The sequence below is a fragment of the Microchirus variegatus genome (genome assembly GCF_963457635.1).
Source record: "Microchirus variegatus genome assembly, chromosome: 2".
NCBI lineage: Eukaryota > Metazoa > Chordata > Actinopteri > Pleuronectiformes > Soleidae > Microchirus > Microchirus variegatus.
In genome coordinates this window covers 23,691,301-23,717,090 of record NC_139803.1, presented here as the reverse complement: position 1 = coordinate 23,717,090, position 25,790 = coordinate 23,691,301, and the positions used below count along the sequence as shown (strand labels likewise).

At 39.9% G+C, this 25,790-nt stretch overlaps 1 protein-coding gene across 3 annotated transcripts; it reads left to right on the top strand.

Moving 5' to 3' along the window:
• The first annotated feature begins 5,069 nt into the window (after nt 1-5,069).
• agfg2 (ArfGAP with FG repeats 2) lies at nt 5,070-24,768 on the top strand. 3 transcript variants are annotated; one of them, XM_083903547.1, is made up of 14 exons: nt 5,070-5,375; nt 7,448-7,541; nt 9,644-9,759; nt 11,862-12,009; nt 13,391-13,511; nt 13,610-13,714; nt 15,267-15,299; nt 17,109-17,354; nt 18,729-18,801; nt 18,939-18,982; nt 19,215-19,307; nt 20,636-20,755; nt 22,851-22,921; nt 23,086-24,768. In XM_083903547.1, the coding sequence occupies exons 1-14, from the start codon at nt 5,209-5,211 to the stop codon at nt 23,131-23,133; spliced, it is 1,479 nt and encodes a 492-aa protein (XP_083759673.1). In that variant the 5' UTR covers nt 5,070-5,208; the 3' UTR covers nt 23,134-24,768. The 3 variants fall into 3 exon arrangements, with proteins under 3 accessions (XP_083759673.1, XP_083759674.1, XP_083759675.1); XM_083903548.1 differs by lacking the exon at nt 15,267-15,299; XM_083903549.1 differs by lacking the exons at nt 15,267-15,299; nt 22,851-22,921; nt 23,086-24,768 and adding an exon at nt 13,220-13,265.
• Nucleotides 24,769-25,790: the final 1,022 nt, after the last annotated feature.

Here is a 25,790-nt window from a genome sequence, read left to right as displayed (position 1 = left end):
CCTTCTTTTGGTTTGTAGGTCACGCTTCAGTAAAAACACTCTGTGGAAATCCTCACTGTAGACACGGTGGTGGAAGAAAAAAACAAAGAAAAATCGAAGTAAAACTTCTAAGTTTCACTAAGGCTCCACATAGGCAGCTTGTCTCATGACTTCCTATGAGACGTTCACTTCCACTTGTAACGTGTTTTTCCTCCTACAGCTGTCGCGCATAAGAGCCACAAAAGGACTTGTCACCGCTTATGAATGAAGTGGACGTTGGCTGCGTTTAGTGCCATTTTACGCACACTTTGAATGGGAAAGAAAAAAAACAAAGTAAAACAAAGTGTCCTTCGCGGTGAAGTCAGATATATTATCCCCGCATGAACAGGCTGGTGGCAGCCTGTGGAGTGGATGTGGACTCGCTCTTCCCACGGACAGATGCAGACTGAACAGTACGCTACTCTCTCTCCCCCCCGCTCGCTCGCTCGCAACTTCCGGGTTTCTTTTCTTAGGACACGGCACAAAATGACGGGTTACGTTCAGAGGTCTTTAATAACGTGTAGGTTGAAGAAACTCCCCTGAATGCCATCATATGTCAAAACAACAAAAAAATAACCTATAATTTTAGCCCTCACATTTAATATCATGGATGCAGTGCAGTGCAGTTGTGGAAACGTTTACAAACCCCCTTCATTTGGTTTGTGTGTGTGTGTCATTGTGTTATTATCTTTGTGGGGTCCAAAATACACATACAAACCTATCTTTCTGGGGACATTTTGTCTGGGTCACACACATTTATCGGGCGCTTTCATGGTTAAGACCTGGTTTTCGGATTATGAAATGCATTATGTCTGTGTCCTTACTAATGGCCTATTTCCACCGGCTCTACTCGCCACGGTTAATTTGCCTTTCCACTAGCATAGTAGCATAGTAGTACTAACATAGTTAGTCTTTCTGGGGTCCAAAATACACATTCAAACCTATCTTTGTGGGAATATTTTGTCTGTGAGCCATACATTTAACAGGTCTTTCAGGGTTAAGACCTGGTTTTAGGATTATGGAATGCATTATGTTTGTGTCCTCACTAATGGCCGGCTCTACTCACCTCAGCACGGTTAATTTGCCTTTCCACTAGCATAGTAGCATAGAAGCACTAGCATAGTTGGTCTTTGCGAGGACCATAAAAACGTATATATCACAGAGACCAGTCTTTTTAAAGTAACTAAAAGGGATACTTGAGTAAAAGTACACGTATCTTACTAGAAAATTACTTTGGTAGAAGTTGAAGTCACCTTAAAAAATAATAATAATAACATTAATTGAGTAAAGTGGTAGCTCAGCTCAGTGGTAGGGTGCGGTGTCTTTCATCTGAGAGGTTGTGGATTCGATTCCTGGTTCTGCTAGTTTATATGTGTTGTTGAGCAAGTCACTTAAATCCATGATGTGTATGAATGAATGTGAATGGGTGAAAACTGTAGTGTAAAGCAGCTCATCAAGACCAGAAATGGTCTATATAAATACAACTAGTAAATTAGATATGAGAATGTTGTAGTGTAGTGAGTGAGGACTATTTAGTTGGTCCTTAAAATGGCTGTTTAAGGGTTAAAACTTGGTTTTAAGGGTTAGGATTTACGGTTGAGAATAAAGTTAAGGGTTAGGATTCGGCATTTAGTTGTAATGGTTAGGGTTGATGTAAGGTGTGAGAGAATGTGTGCGAGTGTCCTCACTAAAAGTAATGTAGAATGTGTGTGTGTGTGTGTGTGTGTATTCCACTCCTTCATTTTTGAATGAACTGTGAGCCTCACACACTCACACTGGGTGTGTATTCTTGTCTGGCAGCCTTTTGTGTGTGTTTTTTTTTTGCTGAGGTGGAAAAAGAGGAGGCACCCAGTGCAAATGAATAACCTGTATGGAAGCCCGCGTAGGCTACGCATGAAAGAGTATCGCATGGTAAAATAAATGCATATAAATAAAAAATGAACTTTAAATAAGCTGATGATGAGACTTTGTTTGACAATCAAATTATGTTGTGTTTTGTGTGTGTGACTTTCATGTTTTCTCATGTAGATTATGTTCTTAAAAATCAATAAGACATATACTTGGACAAACTGAATGTAAGCTGCATTTTTTGAATAATGACAATTTCTTCCATAAGCCTAAATCTAAATACGCATAATATTTCATCAAAATCCTTTCTTTACTTTTTGTGTTACGCTGCTCACAAACAAAAGCCTCTATTGTGAACAAGTTTGATAAGGTGTTTCCACATAAAATGGCCATCATCCATCACAACTGATTTTTTCTCATATGTAATAATAATATTGAGGGGAACATGTCTTATACATATATATATAAAAAAAAAACTAGTGTGTCAGCACTATTCTCACCAGTTTGATGACGTTGACCGACAGATCATTCTGGCACAACTGTAAACACGACTCAGCAAAACAGGAATGATGGTGTTGTTGTGGCTCACGACGCTATAGAGGCTGGAAATGTGAAACACACTGCAGGAAAGGTTTGTGGACATTTGACAATGTACGGTGTGTTCCATTCACATCAAAGGTCAGACGTCGGAACTCGCAGTGACACCTCTCCACTGGAATTTCAGTTCCAATATACACATTTTTTTTGACCAGTGACAACGGGGTATACAGTAAGTCTTACACACTAGACATTTAAGACAAACTCAACATATTTCCATTTTAGGCACGTTTCTGTCACAACGGGCCTTTCATATTTCACAAGTGACACAAAAGACCAGTCAAGCCATTTCAGTGTGTGAGGCAACGGTAAATAAGCAGCTCTGCTTTGTCATCACCACACACACACACACACACACACACACACACACACACACACACACACACACACTAAAGACAATGTGAAGCCTGTGGTTTAGAGACCAGACACTGAAGCCAGAGAGGTGTTCAAGTGTAATTACAGTCACTCAAGTGTGACTGTGCTCTTTCTTTACTGTGTTGAAATGCACAAACAGAAACTCTATCTATCTATCTATCTATCTATCTATCTATCTATCTATCTATCTATCTATCTATCTATCTATCTATCTATCTATCTATCTATCTATCTATCTATCTATCTATCTATCTATCTATCTATCTATCTATCTATCTATCTATCTATCTATCTATCTATCTATCTATGTCTGTCATTCCACCTGTCTGTCTCTCTGTCTACTTGTTGTGGCTCCCCCTGCTGATCAGAACCAGTCATTGCAGGCTTAAAGGAACTGGCTCATCTGAAAACAACGTGACATTTTTTTTTTCACTTTGGTTCATGTGATGTTGCAGATATTTGCCCTTCTGCAGGGAACTATCTCACAGAGGATCACAGTAATTGATGGTGCCTTCACTGACCTCATCTGTGATTATACTAATTCTCTCCTGTGTATGTGTGTGTGTGTGTGTGTGTGTGTGTGTGTGTGTGTGTGTGTCTGAGTTTATCTGATGGCTTGTTGGAGACTACAGTCATGGACGTAATGGAAAGGGCGTAGTTAAATTGCTGTGTTACTAAGTTGCTCCATCAAAATAAACAATGTAGGGGAGTTTAATTCAACTGAAAAACACTGGGGATATTATTTTTAAGAGAAAAGAAAGTATCTGAAACAAAAAAAAGATGTGCAACAATAATAATAATAATAATAATAATTAAAAAAAACTTTTATGAACGTATGTCTACTTGTTTTGTCTTCAATGTACCCAGCTGGCCTTGTGCTGAGTCCCTTAAAAATAATCTCCTTTTCCAGAACGCTTGGAGCGTCAGGAGCGCAGAGCTGCGCCAAAAACAAAGGGGGGAACTCTTGCGTAAACGGCGCACATTCAAAGCGCAGCAGACGCAGTCACCCGTGCACAGACAGTCTGCATTTCTGAGAGACAAATAAATAGGGGTTTTTCGGACCATGTCAAACTTGGCAACTCGGCAGGTTTGTGTGTTTGTCTTTGACAGGAGGAGATCCCCGTCTCATCTGTCCAAGTGTCAAGTCAGACAGGATCCACGGTGTCACATCCGGTGGCTTTTTCAAAAAAAACATCATGACCCCGAAAGTGAAACTACAAAAGACATTTTGCATAATCAAATGCAAATTTTTACCAAAGTCACATGTCACCACAGACTTTTATTTTTGCTGTCAAAATTCTCTGGAGCTGCTTAGATGTTAATGTCTTTGATCATTCAAATCAAGGTAGCAATCTGGATGTTATGTGTATGAATCTGATTACCATATTTTCCTTATAAAGCACTTTATAACTTAATTTGTCACTGTAGGTAGATTTGCAGTTTCGAGACATTTTTTTGACATCTTTCCAGACATGACAAACATAGTAAAACATGAAATTAAAACATTGAAAACACGGGCTGCTATCTTGGGCTGACTTATTTTTACAGGAGCCTGAATGGACAAATCAGTAAATTTTAATGTTTATGAGCATGTTAAGTGTTTTTATTGTCCAGTTGTCCATATCATTATTGTTAATAATTTCAATTTGCATCATAAATAGTTTTTGTTTTAATTGTAAGTGAGTATCATTCCATATCACGACAAAAACTTTTACTTTGAAATTCTGTGAAATATTATGGAATATTGACATACTTTTAAGCTAATTTCCCACATAGGTGAACTTTCTTTTTTTCACATGACGACAGGCTCCCTCATGGCCAGACACTCATAGTTTGAGACCAATCCACTATGATTTGTGGAGGCCACCATTTTTGTTACAATCTACAGTTTTGGCTATAGAATTACATACAGCCCCTTTAAAATACATGATAAACAGAACAAGAACAAATAAATATGGAAAGAATAACAAAAAAACTTACTTCTGTGACACCGTTACTTAAACCTGACGCGCCACCTGTTATGCTTGACTTTTATTCTGAAGGGAATGCAAAACATTTCCGGTTAATGTGTGTGAGCGCGAGCGTGTGTCTGAGTGAGTGAGTGAGTGAGTGAGTGTGTGAGTGTGTGTGTGTGTGTAGCTCGCGCTCTCTAACTTGTCGCTCCTCTCTGAGCAGCCATGCATTGAGCTGAAGCCGCAGCGTAAAAAAGCTCCTCCACTAATGCAGGCGAGGTGAGGTGAGGAGCGGCGGGGGAGCCAGGAGGAGGAGGAGGAGGAGGAGGAGGAGGAGGGAGGCGTTACCGGGCGTCACACCGAGCCTGAGCCGCCACGGCAAACCAGCGACGTTTTAGAGTAAAAATTCAAATTCAAAATGTCGAACCGAAAACACCGGGACAACCAGGAGATTTGCGCCCGTAAGGTTCGCGAGCTAGCCCAGTCCGGAGTAAACAAACACTGCTTCGAGTGCAACCAGCCCGGGGTGACTTACACCGACATCACGGTGGGAAGCTTCGTGTGTACGTCGTGCTCCGGAATGCTGTGAGTACCGAGGAGAGCCTCCTCCTCCTCTGTGTCCTCCTCTGTGTCCTCCTGCTGCTTTTATTTACTGCACATTCAGCAGCATCTTTGTGTGTGTGTGTGTGTGTGTGTGTGTGTGTGTGTATGTGTGTGTGTGTGTGAGAGAGAGAGAGAGAGAGAGAGAGAGACACACACACACAAACACGCTGCTGGCGCTCAGCTGTTAAAAGTAAAGCAGGCCTGAGAATTATCTTGACACCAATAATGGAGTGACAGGCTCTTGTTTTTCATCGTAAACAGGGAGGGTTGGTGTGATGCAACAGCGCAATATGTGTGTGTGTGTGTGTGTATTCATTTACGCAGTCTATCTCGCTCTCCTTCTCCCTCCTCCCTCCTATGCGTGTTCTCCAACACATCTCTTTGGTTTGGTCATTTTCCAGCTCCGAGTTACGTTTCATTTCGTCATGGTGCAGTTTGACACTGCCTCCCTCTCTCATCCTCTCTCTCTCTAGGCTCCTCTCCAGTGTGGGCGTGTATGTCTCCCTCAGTGTGTGTGTGTGTGTGTGTGTGTTGTCACATTTTGTTCTGCATGCTCAGCCCAGTCCCAGCACTGACCTCCTTCCTCCTCAAGAAAACACTATCCTTATTACCGTTAGAGACAAGCAGATACCATGTTATTCAGCACCGATAATGAATGTAGTATTGGTAATATTGGTGAGAACCACTAACCACCAAGCACTGGGGAAAAAGAATAGGGCTGCAACTCAGGATTATTGTCATTACCAAGTACCGTAAAACGTCAGAAAGTGTTGAAAAATGTCGGTCAGGAAATGACAACATATGGAGCAAAGAAACCAGAAATAGTCACAACACATTTAAATGAAAACAGCTCTAAATGGTTGACGGTGAATTGAGACATAATGTACCAGGGAAGTCATGTGACCAGAATGTGATGCACAGACTGTTTTTGTTGGCCGATATTTGCTGTTTGATAATAATTTTATGAGTTATTACAAATTATACGTTTCAATTAAGTCACTAAAGCATATTTCTTTAGACCATTCGTGTCTGGTTACTCATTGAACTGTGATAGTTTATGGGTATCTGTATCGGTCATAGACAAACACATCGATCGTAGACAAACATCGGTATCAGTCATAGACAATGTATGTATCGGTCATAGACAAACACATATCGGTCATAGACAAACACATATCGGTCAAAGACAAACACATATCGGTATCGGTCATAGACAAACGCATATCTGTATTGGTCATAGACAAACACATCTGTATCGGTCATAGACAAACCCATATATGTATCGGTCATAGACAAACACATATATGTATCGGTCATAGACAAACACATATATGTATCGGTCATAGACAAACACATATCCGTCATAGACAAACACATATCGGTATCGATCATAGACAAACGCATATCTGTATCAGTCATAGACAAGCACATATCAGTATCGGTCATAGACAAACACATATCTGTATCGGTCATAGACAAACACATATATGTATCGGTCATAGACAAGTACATATCGGTCATAGACAAACACATATCGGTATAGGTCATAGAAAAACACATCCGTATTGGTCATAGACAAACACATATCGTCAACCTCTAATGCACTATATGTTGTGTATATGTAAGTGTTTATTTAAGCTAGGCAATTTTGTGTTGCGTCGTTTTTAAACAGTTTAATCAGACGAGAGCGACAGATGTCATCACCCACGAGGTATAACATAGCCATCATATGTCAGCTGCTCTAATTTGGACTAATCAAGATGGACATCGTCCAAAGCTAAAATCCCTAGTTATTGTTGCTCAATCCAGCACACCTACAGCAGTGACCCACTTTATGTTCCCAGCATGGAGAAGCACAAACTGGTTCTGATGACGACGAAATCACGTGATGCTCTTTCATAAGGAGTGTGTGAGTGTGTGTGTGTGTGTTCAAACCTTCCTCCCTCACCTGCGCCGTCTTGTCTCACAGGCAACGGAAAAGAGCACACGTCTTCATTTGTTGGTGTTATTTTTCATCCAAATTCCTCTCTCTTGTCTCTTCTTCTGTATCCCAGGAGAGGCCTCAACCCTCCCCACAGGGTCAAGTCTATCTCCATGACAACCTTCTCCCAACAGGAAGTGGAATTCCTGCAGAACCATGGCAACGAGGTGAGTGACGTGACGTGTCCCACTTGGAGCGTTCAGGTGGCGGCGGTGGTGACGGCCCTTTTGTTTGATGTAGTTTTGCGTTGTTGCTCACGCTTTTGTCAGAACCCAAGGTCATCGCTTTTGTTGTGTATTTTTTTCTTTTGGTACAAGTTTAAGCTACCAGTAAAACCAGTCTCTGTGGTCAAGCTTTTTCGGGAAGAATGTTACTGAAACAAAAGGGCCGGCTCTGTGTGTCCCACCCAAACCACCGTCTATTTCCTTTCTCTGTGTGTATGTGTGTGTGTGCTTGGATTTGTTACCTCTTTAGGACCTTTTTTGTGGCATAAACACTGACCTTGTCAGGAGTTAGTAGTCGAGTCCTTGTCGTAATGAGGCAGAAGCTAATTTCTATATAAGTTTTGGGCTAAGATTTGTGGCTTGGTTAAGGTTCGGGGTTTGGCCTTAACTTATGGTGGATGATGATTGAGGTCCTATAAAGGATAGTTGTGTGAACCTGAGTGTGTGTCAGGAGGTTCAAATGTCCTGTTTAGTGCATGTTCTGACCACAGTTCCTCAGCAAAAATGATAATTGAAGTCATTCTGGTTAAAAAATGAGAAAATATGAGCAGGTGAAAGTGTCACTTTACATGTCATTTAAGCATCACTTGTTCCAATCCAGTCCAACTTTATTTATAAAGCATTTCAAAAACAACAGCAGCTGAAACAAAGTGTTGTACGTCAGACATGAATAAAACAAATAAAACATAAAAACCTGTGACCTAATACAATAAACAATAAAATACTGAAGAAAATATAAAAACACCTGTCAGGATTTGAACTGGCAACCCTCTGGTTAAAAGCCAAGTTCCCCTTCCATTAGACCAGGGTCTGCCTTTACTTAATCATTAAAAATAATCAGCTCATTGTTTTATTGAAGTCTAGGGCAAAGCCTGAAATAATTTCCTTTTTGGTTCAAAGTCTCGTCTTGAAATTACATTTTTATCGATCACATAAACAGAACGCTCAACTGTGAATACAAAAATCAATACTTTCGCTTGATGAAAATTAATTCACGTTTCAGCTCCCCGGCAGACAGATCTTATTGCTATTTCAATTTCCAAATGTCCAAACATTGATATTAGGGGTAAAAATCCAGCATCAACCAAGCTGCTGTGCTTATTACTGTGGCAACCGCGGCGACCTTGATCTGTTGTTTGACCACATATTTAATATTTAACAGCCTTGTCAATATGCAAATGTTAATAATGTCTCCTGTTTGACAACCGAATTGTGTTCTAAATAATACACTTTTGTGTTGTGTGTTATTGATAAACGTGTCCGTGCTGGCTCCTGAGCTCATATCGCACACATAAAGTGTGAAGCGTCTCAGGCTATCAAGATGAGTGCTGTCCAGTTTTATCGGCTCCCTGTTGGCTTGGATTTGTGTGTCTTTGTGTGTGTGTAGTGTACTTGTATTTGCTCCCTCTTTAGGGCCTTTCCTGGCATAAACACTGACCTTGTCAGGACCAGTCGTCGTCATGGAGACGAAAACCCTCGTCCGAATGAGGCAGAACTGGCTATGTTTAGTTACTCTCATTTGAATCGTGGTTAAGTTAAGGTTGAAGTGAGGCATTAACTGGTGATAGTTAAGATTAGGGATGAATGGAAGTCAATGTGTGTGTGTGTGAGGAGAGGCAGAGGTGTGCACCGTCCAGCCGTTTTTCCCTCCCCGTCCTCTGAGGACAGATCCAGCTGGTCATGATTCACAGGCACAGTAATATTTGCCGCACTCTGACTTTGGCGCCCGGAGATGAATCACTGATGAAAAAGCCTGTTTATGTTTGTGAGAGGACGACTCGCCAAGGCTAATGCCAAACAAAAGTGGCGATTGCGGTTTGATTTTAATGCTCCATCGATTAGACAGCAGACTCCCTCTGATGCTGCGTGATGACTTTCCCCCCGAGATGACTGTCCAAAAGTAAACTGAGAGCTTCTTTAACAGTGTTTGAGTAGTTTATATGAATATGATTTAAAGTCATGATGTGAAAATGTTTCAATCTCCTCATTTTTGTCGTGTTTAATATTCATTTTTTTGTTATTTTTGTCCAAATAAACTCATTCAGATCGGGAGGAGGACGTGGCTGTGCGTGTTTGACCCAAAGACGGACGGCTGCTCCGACATGAAGGACTCGCAGAAGTTCAAAGAGTTCCTCCAGGACAAATATGAGAAGAAGAAATGGTGAGGATTCCTTTTAATTCAACTAGTGCAGTGCTCGTAGCAAGTATGTATTCCTATAGTGGGAGCTGAAGAAGATTTTTCAGTTAAAGGTGCATTATGTAATAAATCTAAAGCAACTGGCCATAAAATCCTCCTAATATGTCACAGAGACTCAGGAATAATGTTCATATAACAAACTGAACTCGCCAACAGTACAGCCAAAATATTTGCATAAAAAAAAAATATTTTGCAGACTGCAAATCATGTTTATGTTTTGAAATCATGTTTTGGCATGTGGCGCCACCTACCGCCGTCTACCAATCATTGCAGTCAGTAGAGTCTCAGCTGCCGAGGAACCACGGGTTGCCAGTTACGTCAGAAAACGAAGCCTAAAAGACCTTATTTTGAGGTATTTTGAATTTGAATGTAGTAACCGTTTTTGGCCACATTCTTACATATAGCACCATTAAGCTAATGCATGATAAGAAACGTAAAGGCTAACATAATAAAAACACTGCAACCTCATTAGACAAAACGCAAATCAAATACGCCTTGGAAAGAGATTCCAGTGTGGCTGACGGTCACAAAACAAACCGTAGCCTCGCTAGCTTACCTTTGGAAGCCAAGTTAGCTGCAAAATAGTAGCATGCTAATGCTAAATAAATACAGTATGTGCCTGTGTATTGGTGAATGGACACTGACGTCGTTGTTTCAGTATAACACCATATTCTGTGTTGAACCCTGTGAAAATGTTTCACCCACCATGAAGACAGCCTCTTCACTCAAAATGCTTAATAAACGTTCCCAGGTGATCAGAAAGGGTTAATTTGTCAGACAAACTCTAACAATGCTCCATACAGACACTTGAATCCGACCCTGTAACTTTTATTCCAGTGTGTTCTGTGAGTTTGACGTGTCATGCTTTTATTTTGACACGATTAGAAGGTAAAGGTGTTTACATCAGCATCTGGGTTGTTATTCGGAGTCGGAGAGATTTGTTGACAAGAACTTTGGACGTGTCAACACACTGTTGGCAAAACTGTCTGCAAACAAACCACAACTCACAGTCAACACCATATAAAGAGGCATTCCAAAACTGTATAAATACAATGAATGCAGCTAATTTAAAGTTATTTTTATATATACATATCTTAAGGAAAGCAACTGATTTAGCTGACCGTGAGTAGTATAGTATTCTGATAATAACCAGATTAAGACAACCTGAATAGACAATGCCACGTCAACAGTTTTTTTTTCTTCTGATCACTTTAACTTGAATTAGGTCAAACTCGGAATACACAGTAATCTGATTAAGGCAGGATCAGATTTGGAGACTAATCAGATTAAAATAGATTATCACATCCTGTTGGAGTTTTCACAGCAGTAGATGTCATTTAGACCTGAGTCATAATCAGATTGTGCTCTACAACATTCATGTATGCATGAATAAGGAAATATTTTCTTATAATAATCAGAATATTGTCTGATATCAACCCGATTAAGACAAGAATGTGAATAAAACACTCTAATATTAACACTTTCTTTTCCTGATCACTTTTGCTTGATTAGGATCATACTCCGAATATACAGTAATCTGATTAAGACAGGATCAGATTTGTAGACTAATGATATTTAATAGGTTTCTAATGTCCCGTTTGTTTTCACAGCAGTAGAAATAATTTGGACATAAATAATAGTTGGATTATGCGCTGTAACGACATGTAAACATGAATATGAATTGTGTAATCTCCCAGCAACACCTTAATCTGAATAATGTATCATTTTAAAGTCTCAGATTTAAATAGGCAAGATTAAATATATGATTTCCGATGTAAACTACTAGCTAATATAAGCCATTTATTTGAAGCACCACAGCTAAAGGAACAATAAAAATGGTCTCAGATTAATTTTCTCAGTCCAGATTAAGTGAAAGGGCAAAATTATATCCAGAGTTTAAAAGAAAGATAATATAGAATAGCTGCCCCCTGTGTGTATGGGTTAAGCTTCAAATTCTTAACATATTTTTCGGTCCAGATTTTCAAGGAATTAAGTATTTCTTGTGCGTTTTTTTTTCTTTGCCATTTAAGTCACACAGACTCACTTCTTACTTCAATCTTTCGCAGGCATTTTTCCAAAAGCAAAAACCGGCGGGATGTGGAGGGTCCGTGGAGCCCAGGGGTCCAGGCCATGCCGCCCTCCCTTGGTCCCTTAGCCAATCAGGCCAATCCCGTCCACAACATGCCCTCCAATGCACGGTCCACCAGGCCACTGGTGAGAGGCTTCAAGATGTTCACACTAGGGCTGAAACTCCCAGTTTGCTCCAGAAAATGTCAGAAAATGTTGAAAAATGTTGATCACTTGTTTCCTTAACCTGGAAATTATAATGTCCTCAAATGTCTTGTTTTGTCCACAAACTAAAAGTATAAATGTTTGGCAACACTTTAAATTATTAGGGAACACATATTCACCATTAGCTTGGTGTTTACTAACATATAAAAGTCGCATACTAGCCCATTATTATATTTATTCTACATAACCTTATTCTGCCTACCTATTATGACATGAATTAAGATGTTTCCTACATAAGGTGTTAATACATGCTTAATTTTACGAAAGGGCTAGTATGCTACTTATATGCATGTTAGTAAGCACCCAGTTAATGGCAAACATGTGTTCCCTATTCACATTTAAGTAGCCGAAAAATCAGAGAAATTTGTTTTAACAATAATAATAAAAACACTCAAACTGATTAATCGATTAGAAAATTAGTGGATGATTAATTAATATGATTAATAATCGATATATATATTAATTAATCGTTGCAGCCCTACTTTAGACCTGGTATGAACATTCACTGTGAATGATCCCAACAGCATCCAGCTGATGTTTTTTTTTTACACTGATCGATCAATCAATCAATCAATCAATCAATCAATCAACCAATCAATCAATCAATCAATCAATCAATCAGTCAATGTTTATTCATATAGCACTTATCTGCAAGGTACTCAAAATGTTTCACATAAAAAAGGAATCATTAAAAAAAGACTAAAAAGCATGATAAAACAAATCAATATGATTTAAAAATGTACAATAAAAAACAGATGGAAAGTGCCACTGTTCTACTGAATTTAAAATTTTTCTTCTACGGTTTCTAGTAGAGGATGGGTCAAATGCAGAGAAGGAATTTCCCTAAGGGGATAAATAAAGTACAACTTAACTGAAGATAGAATCAGCTGTGGTCAGGACACATTTTACTGCCAGGTGTGAACAGTCCTACTGAAGGCTGACTTCATGTTATCGGATCACTGATCACAGATGTTAAAGCCAAATTTGAACGTGCTTTAGGGGCAGTGAAAGTGCGAGGATGAGGAAACAAAAGAGGAAGTGGGTGTTGTAGGAGAAGTGACAAGTAGTTGAAAGAGTGCTGAAAGAGAAAAAGAGAATAGATGAAGAAATGACCATGGATTGGCCTCCACAGAGCAGAGAGACACAGACTGATGGGCTGGACATAGAGAGGTTCCCAGGTAACCTCAACATCAAAGCTTCTGCTTATGAATTATTGAGAGCACGTGAAAGCAACTCACTTCTTCTGCCTTTGTGTTTCTCTTCTACCTCCCATCTGCTCCTCTTCTCCTTTCCCCCCCCCCAGTCCCAGGCTCAGCTGCCGCCGTGGGATCGAGTGCCCGCGATCTCACCCGCCGACATGCGCGCCGATGCGTTCACCGCTCGGCCGTCGCGCTCCCAAAGCTTCAGAGACCCCCCTCTGAAAGGTCAGCAATTTATTGGATGAATGGATATTTTGGGACCAAATTTGATCTATACTTTCCTACTTGTCCTTTTACGTCTATCTGATGTCTCTCTGTTACAGACCCCACACTGTGTGGGATAGAAAGACAGAGACCAGGCTCCCTGTCGTCGGCGCTGGGGGCTCAGAGCCACGCCCCCTCCTTCCCCGCCCTCCCACGACCATCAGGTGTGTCACCTTTTTTTCCTTCATTTGTCTCAATTTAGCTGAAAAATGTCAATTTCACATATGATATGATATGATAGAAAGGCAAGTAACATTCAGCTATTTTCATGTGTGGTTCTATGAGATATTGACATGGCACTGCACGAGAGCTGGGACATTTCGCTAATAACATGGTTACTGGCAGGTGAAAGAAGAAAAACACATTTTTAGCAATTTAACAAAAGACTCACCTAATAAAATCTGTGTCTGGTTAAAGGAGAATTGCGGTATTTTTTCAAACTGGGCCCTATGTTTATAGATGTGGCCGTGTATGTGAATAGTACTTACAAAACGTTTTATAACTGGTCCAGTGGACACATCGCCCTGTCTCTAATATTGCTAGGGACAATCTGGCTTTTCTCTAAATAGCTGTGATAGGAGAGCCAGAGTGAGCAAGCGGATTTTACGAGCGTCGCTGAATGCATCACAGCCAAGCAGTGTGCTGTTCTGACAACGCAGCGGCGCAGAGTGTCCCCCACCAGTCTAGTAACCAAACTAACACCCTTGGTAATGTTGCCAGACTCTTACAATAACAATCGGAGCCATTTATTGGTGAAAACAAGCACTTTCTATGTATATAACGTGATTGCCGTCTGTTGCGGCTGCTGCCCGAGGCGATCTCCTGGAACAATTCTGAAATATTTTTTTGTAAGTATTATTGGAATTCCCCTTTAAGTCTAGGATATTCTACTCATAACTTTGCCACTTCTTCTTGCCATAAAACAGCCCTTTTTTTTTTAGCTAGAAACTTAAACCACTCACTTTCCTGCACCTAAGTATATAGTGAAAATAAGCAATTTTACATCATGGCATTCAGGAGTTGTTGATCCACTACTGCCTCAATCAGTAAGTTTGGATGTGTTTTGTTGTATCTTTGGTGTTGGAAATCCTTTATTTTTATCTACCTGAGCAGCACAAAGTTGCCAAACACGGCTGCAGTCGACCTGAAGCTCATGAGCTAAAAAAGATGATTTTCTCTAGGGAATTTGGCGTGGGAGAGTGAGCAGTTTACACACACTTCCTTTTCCAGCCAAAAGGCCTGTGTAATGGTGAGAAGGGGTGGACATATTCTTAGTGAGTGGCTCAAATCTGTTAGATGCTGGGCTGTGATGTAATGATTCAGGAAAAAATGGGGTTCCTAAGGCTGGATCATTTGAGAGCCACTGATCAACGGAGAAGGGGATGAGGCCACATGGCTCGCCCGAAAGCCTTTTCTATTGCGTTCAGTGGGAACATTTGTCAGTTCACAGTGTCAGTGGGTTGTGAAGGTGAATCTTTTCACTGATGATGCTGTCCAGTCATGGCTGTTGGCTCTCAGAGATTCATTTTTGGAAGGACAGAGAGACACACACACTGGTTGCAGCCATATTTTTCAGCTTTATTATATTTGGTCCATGACATCATCTTAGCACACTGGGTTCCCTTTTATTATACAAAGCTAAAATGATTTTCTTATTAAAAAAAAAGTGACACTGTCTCCTCTTTTCTTTCTCTCATCTCTTCCTCAACCTTGTAGCCAGTAGCTCTTTCAAAAACCACTTTACTTTAGGTAAGACATGGCTCCAGACTATGCTTTTTTATATATATCTGAGTGTGTGTGCTGCTGAATGGCTGAGATCAATAAGCTTTTTCATATGCTGTGTCATTCATAATACATTGCCAGAACTGCAGGCACGCTGGCACTGACCATTTCTCGCATTGCAAGTGGATTTGACTTTTATTTTTGAGCAGTTTGAGACAACGACGACAGCAATCTGTATTCATGCAGTTGCCTGAGCCCTGGCTGGTCACAGTCACAGACAGAAACAGGGGGTTGATATTTTTCTTTGAAAGTCAGTTTTCCCACTTCACAGTCCAGGTCTGAAGGCCCAGAGGGTCAAACAGAGAAACTCATATACTGTACCTACCGCTCCCTCACAGGGAAATGAACAAGCATAAAGTCGCCCTATTTTTAGGCCGTAGCTGCAGCCGCCGCCGCTCCTGCTGGCTGGTATTTCTCTCCATGTTGGCGAAGTTGAAGTACTTAAAACTATGTAGGGCCCTAGTTGTAATCTCACAACTCACGTTAACCCCACAAACAAGTGCTGTAAGAAGTTGAGGTTACATTACATCTGTAAGCTCTCCTGGAGGATAAAGTATGATCATATCACAAACAACATGCTGCCTGACATTTGCATGACTTATATCCTCAGATAATCTTTAGCTGACAGAGGAAAAACAAGCTGTTTTAACATGCTAGCATTACCCTAGCGAGGCCGTACCTATGTTCCACGGGTCCACGTTTTTTTAGAAAAAGGGTCTTATGTTCCCCGCTGTTCACCCAAAGGGTCCTATGTTCCCCACTTTGGTTGTGACCGGGGAGCATAGGACCCAACATAGGACCTTTTTTGGGGAAAATGGGGAACATAGGACCTTTTTTTTAATTTTTTAAATTTTTTTTTAAATATCCGATGCTCCCCGATTTGGGAACATTGGACCCGGGGAACATAGGTACCACCCTAGCATGCTCTGTGGCTAATGCTTGCTCCCTGGAAACACGTTGACTGTAATTTCCTGCCTTTGTTACTGTCTGACAAGTGTTTATTTTTGTTTGGTGCTTTGAAGACTCTTCAGGAACTTGTTGGCTTGCTGCTTTGCCTCTTCATATTTGTGTTATTGCTGAACCATGGCTGACAGATATGCTACTTGTAAAGCTAATCCTGCCTTCGCGGAGCTTTGAAGCATGACAATGCTAATGCAGCTTGGAAAAAAGAAGAAGTGTATGTGATGTGGGCTGCCTTACTATTCTCCTTTTATTGTGTCATGTGTTTCCTCTAGCATCAGATAAAATGTCCAGGAGTTGTTTTCATATTAGTGTGATAAGACATTCTTAAATATTACAAATGTATTGGTTTATATCTGTGATTCTCAAACTGAGCCTACAATGGTGGTATTTGGAGGAAAATCAGAAATATTGTGTAGAATAAAATCTGCCTCCTGTGAAAAGTCTGGAGCTGACTTTGCTCGGCCTATTTTCACCACTGTATTTTAACGTTGGCGATAATAGTGCTATTTCGAGAGCTCATGTTTTCTCAGGTGGTACATACACATTGGCATAAAAGGTTTGAGAACCACTTGTTTATATAATTTCACCAAAATAAATAGCCTGCAGATGTATTGTTATGAAGCGTCTAATCACATGGACTTTCTTGGCAAAAGGGAAATTGCCCAGTTCTCATTTTGTCCACTTAGTCCTATTTTAAGGGATCAATTCTAGGATCAGCATGAAAGCTTAATGGACCAACTGGTCCATTAAGAACCTTTCCACTTTTATCCGCTTCCTTAGCACTGAGACTGACTCTTGTTTTCTCGCTCTCAGGTCGTACAGTATCGGCCTCAGGGGCCACGGGGCCCTTCAGGGCCTTCCCCAAGTCTCTCAGCGTGGACTTCGGAGGTCTGAACCATCCTCAGCCACATTCTCTGCCCCAGTCTCTGTCCCAGCAGCAGCAGCAGCCTGCCAGCGGCAGCCAGACGATACCACAGGTCAGCAGCTGCGGCGGCCAGGACAGGTACGCTGCCGTGTCACATCTGGACAGCGTCTTCTCCGACACGCCGGCAACCACAGGTAGGAAAATGTTCACATTAGTGGACCATCAAAAAAGAGACTTTTCCCTCTCTTATTTTCTTTGGTGATTTAAATGATTTAAAATGAAAAGGATAAAAACATAAAGTTTTTTTTTTTGCCTCATTAATCCACTCATGACTGCTTAGATTTATCACCTCGGACAGAACTATAAATCTAAACCATCAGGCTGAAATATATGACAGTACATTAAGTACAGTAAATACATTTACTGCACTGCAGCCACTTAGAATAGTTGGAAGGCTTCCATTATACTTAAACTTGCAATGAAGTGTTTCCTTTTAATAAAACAATTTTTTTTTAGTATTTTACATGAACATAAGGAGTTGCCGCAGTATGTGCAACAGCATTGTTTTCAGTGGAGTAAAACTGTGTATACTAATGCTAATGTCAATAATAATAATAATAATAATAATAAAAAAAGAATGACTAGAATAGCAGAATATATATTTACTGCTCAAAAAACCCAGTTGTTGAGCAGTTCGGGATAAAAGCCTTGTGTCTCCGGCCGCCCCTGTGCTGCTGCTGCTGCTGTATACACACAAACACTCCCTCAGTCTGGTCTGATAGTTTTGCTTGACAGAGCTTGCTTTCAGCAAACAAATAATGTTACACCATTTCTGTTCATGAAGACCAAACGGAGGCACAACAATAACATCAACAATGACCAAACGTTACTCACTGCAGCTTTATGCAAAATGCTTGAAAGCAAATTATGCAAATTTATTCCGTGAGCCAGAAAATAAATTCCCACGACCCATTTGCGGGTCCCCACCCAGTCTCTGGGAGTGACTAATCTAAAAGACCTGAGCTTTTCTTCCACCGTGTCCAGTGCAGAGGGAGAGTTTGTGTGTGCGTGTGATGTACCGTAAAGAGGTTTCATAACATCCTGACACCACATACCAATGCTTTTAGCAGCTGAATTATCCTCATTGTTTTTGCTCTATCTCTTCTGGACATTCTGATCCAAAGCACCTTGTTGATTCGTTCAATTTGTCCCATAACAAATTTGTCCTAACAACCACAGAAATCCACATGCAGCTCTGTTGTGTTGCACCTTCATCACAGCCTGTCCTGCTCGGCTACGAGTAATTATTGATTTTCTGCTCCAGCTCACTTTGATTCACATCAGGCTTAATGCAGGGAGCATGTTTTATTCAGACTGTTTGTAACGCTCGTTTGTTCTCCCCGTGACTTACATGCTTAGGATCAACAGTTTGAACTCGCTGTAATATTTCAACTCCACTTTCTTAAGATAACAGTCGTCGCTCTCCGTTGCGTAAATCAGCGCTGGTTAGAGCCCTGAGGTGACGCTCCACACTCACAATAACAAAAAAAACAACAACTGTTTTTCAGCTCCACCTGCTGGCCCTCCACAGTACAGCACCATCTTCGGCAGCAGGCTTTCATCCAGCTCGACTCCTGCCAGGTAGAAGAGGAAAACTCATTTTCTCCAATCAGCTTTTGGTTATCATGACATGAGATTTTTTTTTTTAAATGGCTTGCTTATGGTGCCGTATAAAGGTAATATTCTGATTGATGCTCCGTTTTTCTGCTTTTCTGCAGCTCCCCGGGGGTCGATACAGTGTCCAGCTCCCACACCTTTTCAAGTATGTACTGACCACAGACTTCATAGATCCCTCCTGCTAATCGGGACTGTCTTTACATGCAGCTCTTTCATCTTTACACCAAACCAACTCGTCTAATTAGGATTCATCAGTGAGACTGCGAGAGCAGCGTTTGGTTTGAATATAGGCAGGAATGTACCCTGTTAACCCCAAGGACTGTGAATTATATCCCTCCATCTCTGCGTGTGTGTGTGTGTGTGTGTGTGTGTCTCAGATTTCCCCAACCCATTCAGTTCCAGCTCCAGCTCTGCTTCCCAGCAGCCTGTCGCCCTCTCCCCCAGTAACCCCTTCAGCAACGCCTCAGGAAGTGAGACTCTCATGTTCACCGACGTGCAGACATTTAACTCCTCTTTTCAAACACTTCAAAGTGGCAAAAGCATCACTTCACACATTCTGTTTAGGATTGAATTGGTTCTAAATCTTTATTTCATGTATTGTTTTGACAGATACGACTTAGTCTGTATGTAAACGAAGTGATCATATGACATATGTTGATATATTGGGATACAATAAGCAAGACAATATGTATATGTGTATATGTGTATATGTGTATATGTGTATATATGTATATATGTATATATGTATATATGAATATATGTACATATGTATATATGTATACTAAAATCAATTACTAGAATGCCTTGCGGTGCAGGCACCTAATAAAAAGTTAAGAAGGAACAAGAAATAACAATGAAATAATAATGTTAATGTAATAATAATAATAATAATAATAATAATAAATAAGGTAACACTTTATATTAGAGAACACATATTCACCATTAACTAGGTATTAACTAACATATATAAGTAGCATACTCGCCCTTTATTGGTAATTATTACGCAATATTACCTTAATTTAACATAACCTTATTCTACCGCTATTTCAACATGAATTAAGATTTTTGCTAAATAAGGTGTTAATACGTGCTTAATATTTACTGATAAATATAAGTATGCAACTTATATGCATGTTAGCAAGCACCTAACTAATGGTGAGAATGTGTATATATATATATATATGTGTCATATAAAGTGTTGCAATAAATGATAAACAGTTTTTTGTGGAGTGAAACGAGTGGAAGAGAGAAAGAGTCATTTGATTGAAAGCTGCTGCCTGCTAGTGGTCGGAGGCTGAAATACAACACAAAATGTCCACATCAAAGAATCAGCACAGTATCATGTCATGAAATTATTATCACATTATTACTATTTAGTATATCAGTATTTACTTCCACCTCTAACTGATAATGATAATGTTCTGTGTGGATTAGTAATGTGTTATTTTTTCCTCAAATCAAAAGGGAAATTTTGATTCCAGCATCAATACTGTATTGATGCTGGGAAAAAATAAACTTAAAATAATCAGAAAATATATTTTCAGTTACAAGCGTGAAGAAAGCTGTAATATATCATAGTGAACCTGAGCTTGTGCTGCCTTCTCCTGTGAATAAAAGGCTCATTATATGAATGCTGACCTCTCAGCTTGATTTGAATTATTCAAACATATTATGTATTTATGAAGCCTGTGGGCTCTGCGGTAGAAGATATAGTTCTCTCTCATTTACCTGTACATTTGTGGATATAATTATTGTTCAAATATTGAAGAGGAAATTCTCTCTCTCTCTCTCTCTCCAGGTGACTCCAGTGCGTTCGTCACCTCGCCCACTTCTGTTTTCCCTCCATCTGCCGCCTTCCCTGCGCCTGCTACCCACTGTGCATTTCCTCACGAGTCAGCCAGCATCCAGGAAGCCAACGGTAACTCTTACTATCATTATTATTGTTATTTTTATTATTATTATTAGGCCTGTAACTATACAACACAGTCACAATTGAGTTTGTTTCAAGATTTTTGACCCACAGTTCGATTTAATTATTTGTTTTTTGGAATATTCATTAAAAAAAAACTTGATAAATCTAAAATAAATAAATGACGAGAGCTTTCCGTAACAAAGTAAATTACATAAATTATTGCTTAAGTAACAGACTTCCAGTCTGTGCTGTAAATCAGACATTTATCAACTCTTCAGAGAACCAAACGTGTTACATTGCAAAATTAGAGCTGAAACAATTCATTTATTTGATTTATTTTATTTATTCGGTCAAGTTAAATCACCTTTCCTCCCCATTCTGATCCTCAGTTTGAACTTCAGTGGGTCGTTTTGACCGTGTCTGCATGCCTAAAAGCACTGAGTTGCTGCTTTGTGATTGGCTGATTAGAAATGTGATGTGAACAAGCATTTAAAAGCTAATAAGGTAGCTAATAAATGAGGAAAAGTGTTAATATTTTGTACATCATAAATGCTGGATGTAAATAGTTGTTATAAGCTGCTCTTCAATGCTAAAAACTTAAATGATCACATTCTTAAATGAACATTTAAGTGGCCTGCTTTATGTGAACTGACTGCAGATCAAACACACCAGGAGGCTGTGAGGCGTACAGCAGGAGTTCTATGGAAGCAAATCTGTCTCACCACATTTGAATTTTGAAAGCCTTTGGATTTCCAGCACTGTCAATTTTTATTTTGCAATGGAATTTCATATTTTATAGGGTTTTTCCCCCCTCTGAATTCATTTCAGGGCCACACAGTGCTGCACGTGTTCTCCAGTTTCCTCCCACATGTCCACAAACAAGCATTAATTAACTGAACACACTAAATTCCCTGTAGTTGTGAGTGTGGATGTGTTCTTAGAATTGAGACCTAATTTTTACGGCTATATATAAAGATAACATACAAAGAAAAGATTGTATTATGTAAATATTTAAAAAGAAAAAGTAGGATATTGCACCTGCACTCTTAAAACAAATTGGGACAGTTTGTGAGACTGCAAGCAAGATTGCAAATAATCATCTTCAGTGCATCATATCATGAAAAGATGCAGGAAATATTGGTATTAAAAGTGGAAACTGCTGCTGGATGTGCGCGAACACTGAGCCCTCAGATTGTATTAGAAGAGAAATGAGAAATATGATGCACATGATGTTGAAATGTTTCAAAACAATATTTAACCCCAAATATTGAAGGATGAAAATGTGATCCCAGTGTACATCCCAATGAGAGATAGACCAATATGTTTTTTTCCGGGCCGATACCGATTATTAGTAGTCAAGGAGGCCGATAACCGATATTTGGAGCCGATATTCATTTGCAGTAAAAGTGAAAATTTTGGCATCAAAATTTTGAATAACACCAGCACTTAACTTTTAAAGTTTAAATGCCTTTAAGCATATGTTTATATAACAGCTTTTCAGATTTGCAACATGAAAATAGACATTTTGAACTTTGTTTTGAAATTCGAACAAAAAGTGCAGAAAGCTCCCAGGTCTTATAAAGTTAAATGAAAACTTCAATAAATAAATAAATAGCTCCCTAAAGTTGTCTACAGTAAATAAAGTTTTCCAAAATTTCAATATAACTGAAATGCTATTTTATCTTTCACGTTTCTTTGTTTTAAGTTCAAACAAAAAGTGCAGGGAGTTCTCAGGGTCAGCAACATCTCTTATAAAAAATGACATTTTAAATTGATAAATAAATTGATCTCGCATCGGCTGTCGGATTAAAAAACAACAACAAAAAACAACCCAGATGCCGATTTGCGTCAAAATGCCAAATATTGGCGCCAATAATCTGTCCATCCTAATCCCAATGTGTCCTTGAGCAAGACACTTAACCCCTTGTTGCTCGGCCGTGTGTGAATGGGTGTGAAAGATGTGTGATATGCTCTGTATGTACACTGCAGCTTTGAGTGGTCACCAAGACTGTAAAAGCACTATGTGAATATGTAAACAGACCGTTTATCAGTCTCGTCTGCAGTTTTCTGTTTAAACACATTTCCCGTGTGCACGTTGCAGGTTTCGCCTCCTTCCCTGCGTCTGACTCTCAGCCCAAAGTCCCACGTCCGATGTCGGTGAACCCGTTTACTGTGAGTACGGCAAACAAGAGGACACACAGGCTCCAAGGGAGGGGGGAGAAAAGTCTGGGTGGAGGGTGCATGGCGGAGGCTAATGTGTATGTTTTGCAAGCTACAGGAAGTGTAATAAATGCTACGCTGCTTGTTCTCACCCCGGATCTCTTGCTGCCTTCCAGGGAAATGTTTACCCCAGCCAAGGGACGTCGCGAAATCCTTTCATCTGATCCCCCCCCCCCCCACTCCACCTCCTCCACCTCTTTCTTCACCCACCCGTTCCCTCTGGGAGCCGAGGGAAGTGAACTTGAGGATTCGCTGCCATTTCAAAGCCTCTGGAGTATTTTCATCCCCTGACGGAGGAGGGTTTGAGGTCCCTGCAGGTCACCCTCCCTCCCTGCCTCCCTGCCTCCCTGCCTCCTCTCTGTCTGTTTACGTGTTTGCAGCGGAGGGGGGGGGACAAAAAAAAGAAAGAAAAGAAATGTGTGAATGTTATTGCGATAAATCCGCGTATGTGTGTGTGAGAGCGTTGGCTTGCTGTGCTGAAAGTTGTATGTGTGACAGTAGACGCCACCTCAGGGCTCTGCGGGAGTCACGAGGGGGAAAAAATAACCCCTTTATGATTTTTGCAGGAACACACACACACACATACACACATACTATATTTACAGTATCTATATTATACACATGTTGCTGCTGCTGCTGCTGCTACTTTGCTCTCATCTCCTGCAAAAAAAAGTGCAAAAAAAAAGACACATTTGGGCTTCTCCTCGTCACGAGTGTTTGGAACATCTTCATTTGCCACCGTTTCTGTTTGTTTGTGTGTTTCGGTCACACTTTACAGTTCAGTAAGACACAGTCATAGTATGGTAATGCCATCTTAGCTGTCCTCGTATTAGGTGGGAATGCCAGGTCAGCATTTTACAACTATACTTTTCCGCATTTCATTATTAGTTGGGACAAACACCATCGTCAGCTGTTTTTTTGGGGTGCCAACGGAAATTATTATTATTATTATCTGAGGAAGAAGAGGAGCAGCGATCCTGGAGGATTAGGGACTGCGGCAAAGGAATACCTATGTATGAGAGCGAAGGTGCGACTTCTGTGATTTTGGACTTCAAAATGTGACTGGGAACTTTGAACTGTGGATGGCAGCATGAGCAGGGACTTATTGTGGGAAGAAGAAGAAGAAAACAGGAGCTGGAAATTATTAAAAGAAGAAGAGGAAGAACTAGTGGAACTACATTTTCCATGGAAATACACATGTTCTAGTTTCTCATGTCATTTCCAGATAATCCCTTGGTAATAATAATTAGTGTAGGCCACCATATTAAGATGCTTGGGAATACTCAAAATGGCTAATTACCATGTAATGCATGGACACACTAATTTGAAACGGTTTCATTTAGAGTTTTAAAGATACATGCATTGGAGTTAAGATGGTATTACCATAATATGATGGCATCTCTGTTACCAAAATGTTACCATGTTGTTACTAAACTGTAACGTAAAAGTGTCAAAACCTTTTTTTTGTCGCTGTTTTTTTGTTGAAGAATAATCTCTGTTTTTCACTCTCAGGCTGCATGCGCTTAGAGGGCTTTAAAGGAGATGCTACTGAATGTAAAAGCAATTTCAGAATAACTTAAACATAAATGTGCACGATAAATGTCATGTACCGCTTCATGTACCGGACCAAAATGTTCTCTCGCTTTTGTTTTTCTTTTCTTTTAGGTTCACATGGAAATTCATTTTTGCCTTTTTATTTAAAAAAAAAAAAAAAAAAAAAAAAGAATTAATAAAAGAAAGAGAGAATGGTGTTACATCGTCTTTATAAGTGTTCATGTTCATAAAATCCGTTTGTTGCTTCTCAACACAGTTTGGCTCTTGGTGTTTGTTTGCCTTATAATAATAATAATCTCAAATGCAGAAGACACATGAAGAATAAGGGATTGAAAGGGGCCATTGAAGCTGGCTGTAATGCTGTGTTGAAACAGCAGGGGGCGTCTGGTCTCCACTTCTGCCTGACCTCGTGAGTAAAGGTTACTTATATTGCATAACAACATACATACTGCATAATCATATATACTGCATAAGACAGATACCCTTTTTTTTAGAGCTGTCAGAAACGTCACTATTTGACACATCTGAATCATTTATTGCTGCTTTTGAAACTCACGCTCGATCCAAATGTGAAGTTAATAAAATAAAATGCATTAAAAGCTGTTTTTTTCTTCCTGATTTGAACAGTGACTGATGGAGGATTCTCAGCTTCAGACAGGGACAGTCTAGACAGATCTGGGACACAGTGTGCACAGACTCAAATAACAGGGTTAGTAATAATTGCACATTCACAGGAATCTGTCATCAAAACATCTGCACTGTCTTCCTTCTGAACTGAGTTCAATATGTTTGATTTTTGAAAACATTTAAGGTTTTGCCTCACAGTAATACACCAATAATGTGTCATATAGTAATTGGGTGAGCAGTGCATTGTAAAACGTGTTTATTAACACTACAAAACATGACAGTAGGGGATTTTTTCTAAATAAATAGAGCAGGATGGAATCATGGGAGCAGCAACACTGAGATCTACTTCACACATGCTGCTGGACTGGCGCTGCGTTCACGGACATCAGGGTAATACTGAAGGTGCGATTGAAACAAAATCACAAAAGAAAACTGTTGTAGACATCTGGAAGTAGGAGTAATTATTAAAAATAAATGGAAATGGCTGCATTAAACAGAAGTGTATTGTGTCTGGTGACAAATGTGAGTGATGATTCGTATTGTGTATGTGTTTTAAACACTTAATAAACAATGCTGGGAACAATTTAAATTAACCAAAAAATATACAAATATAACTAAATAACTGTATAAATAATAGGCA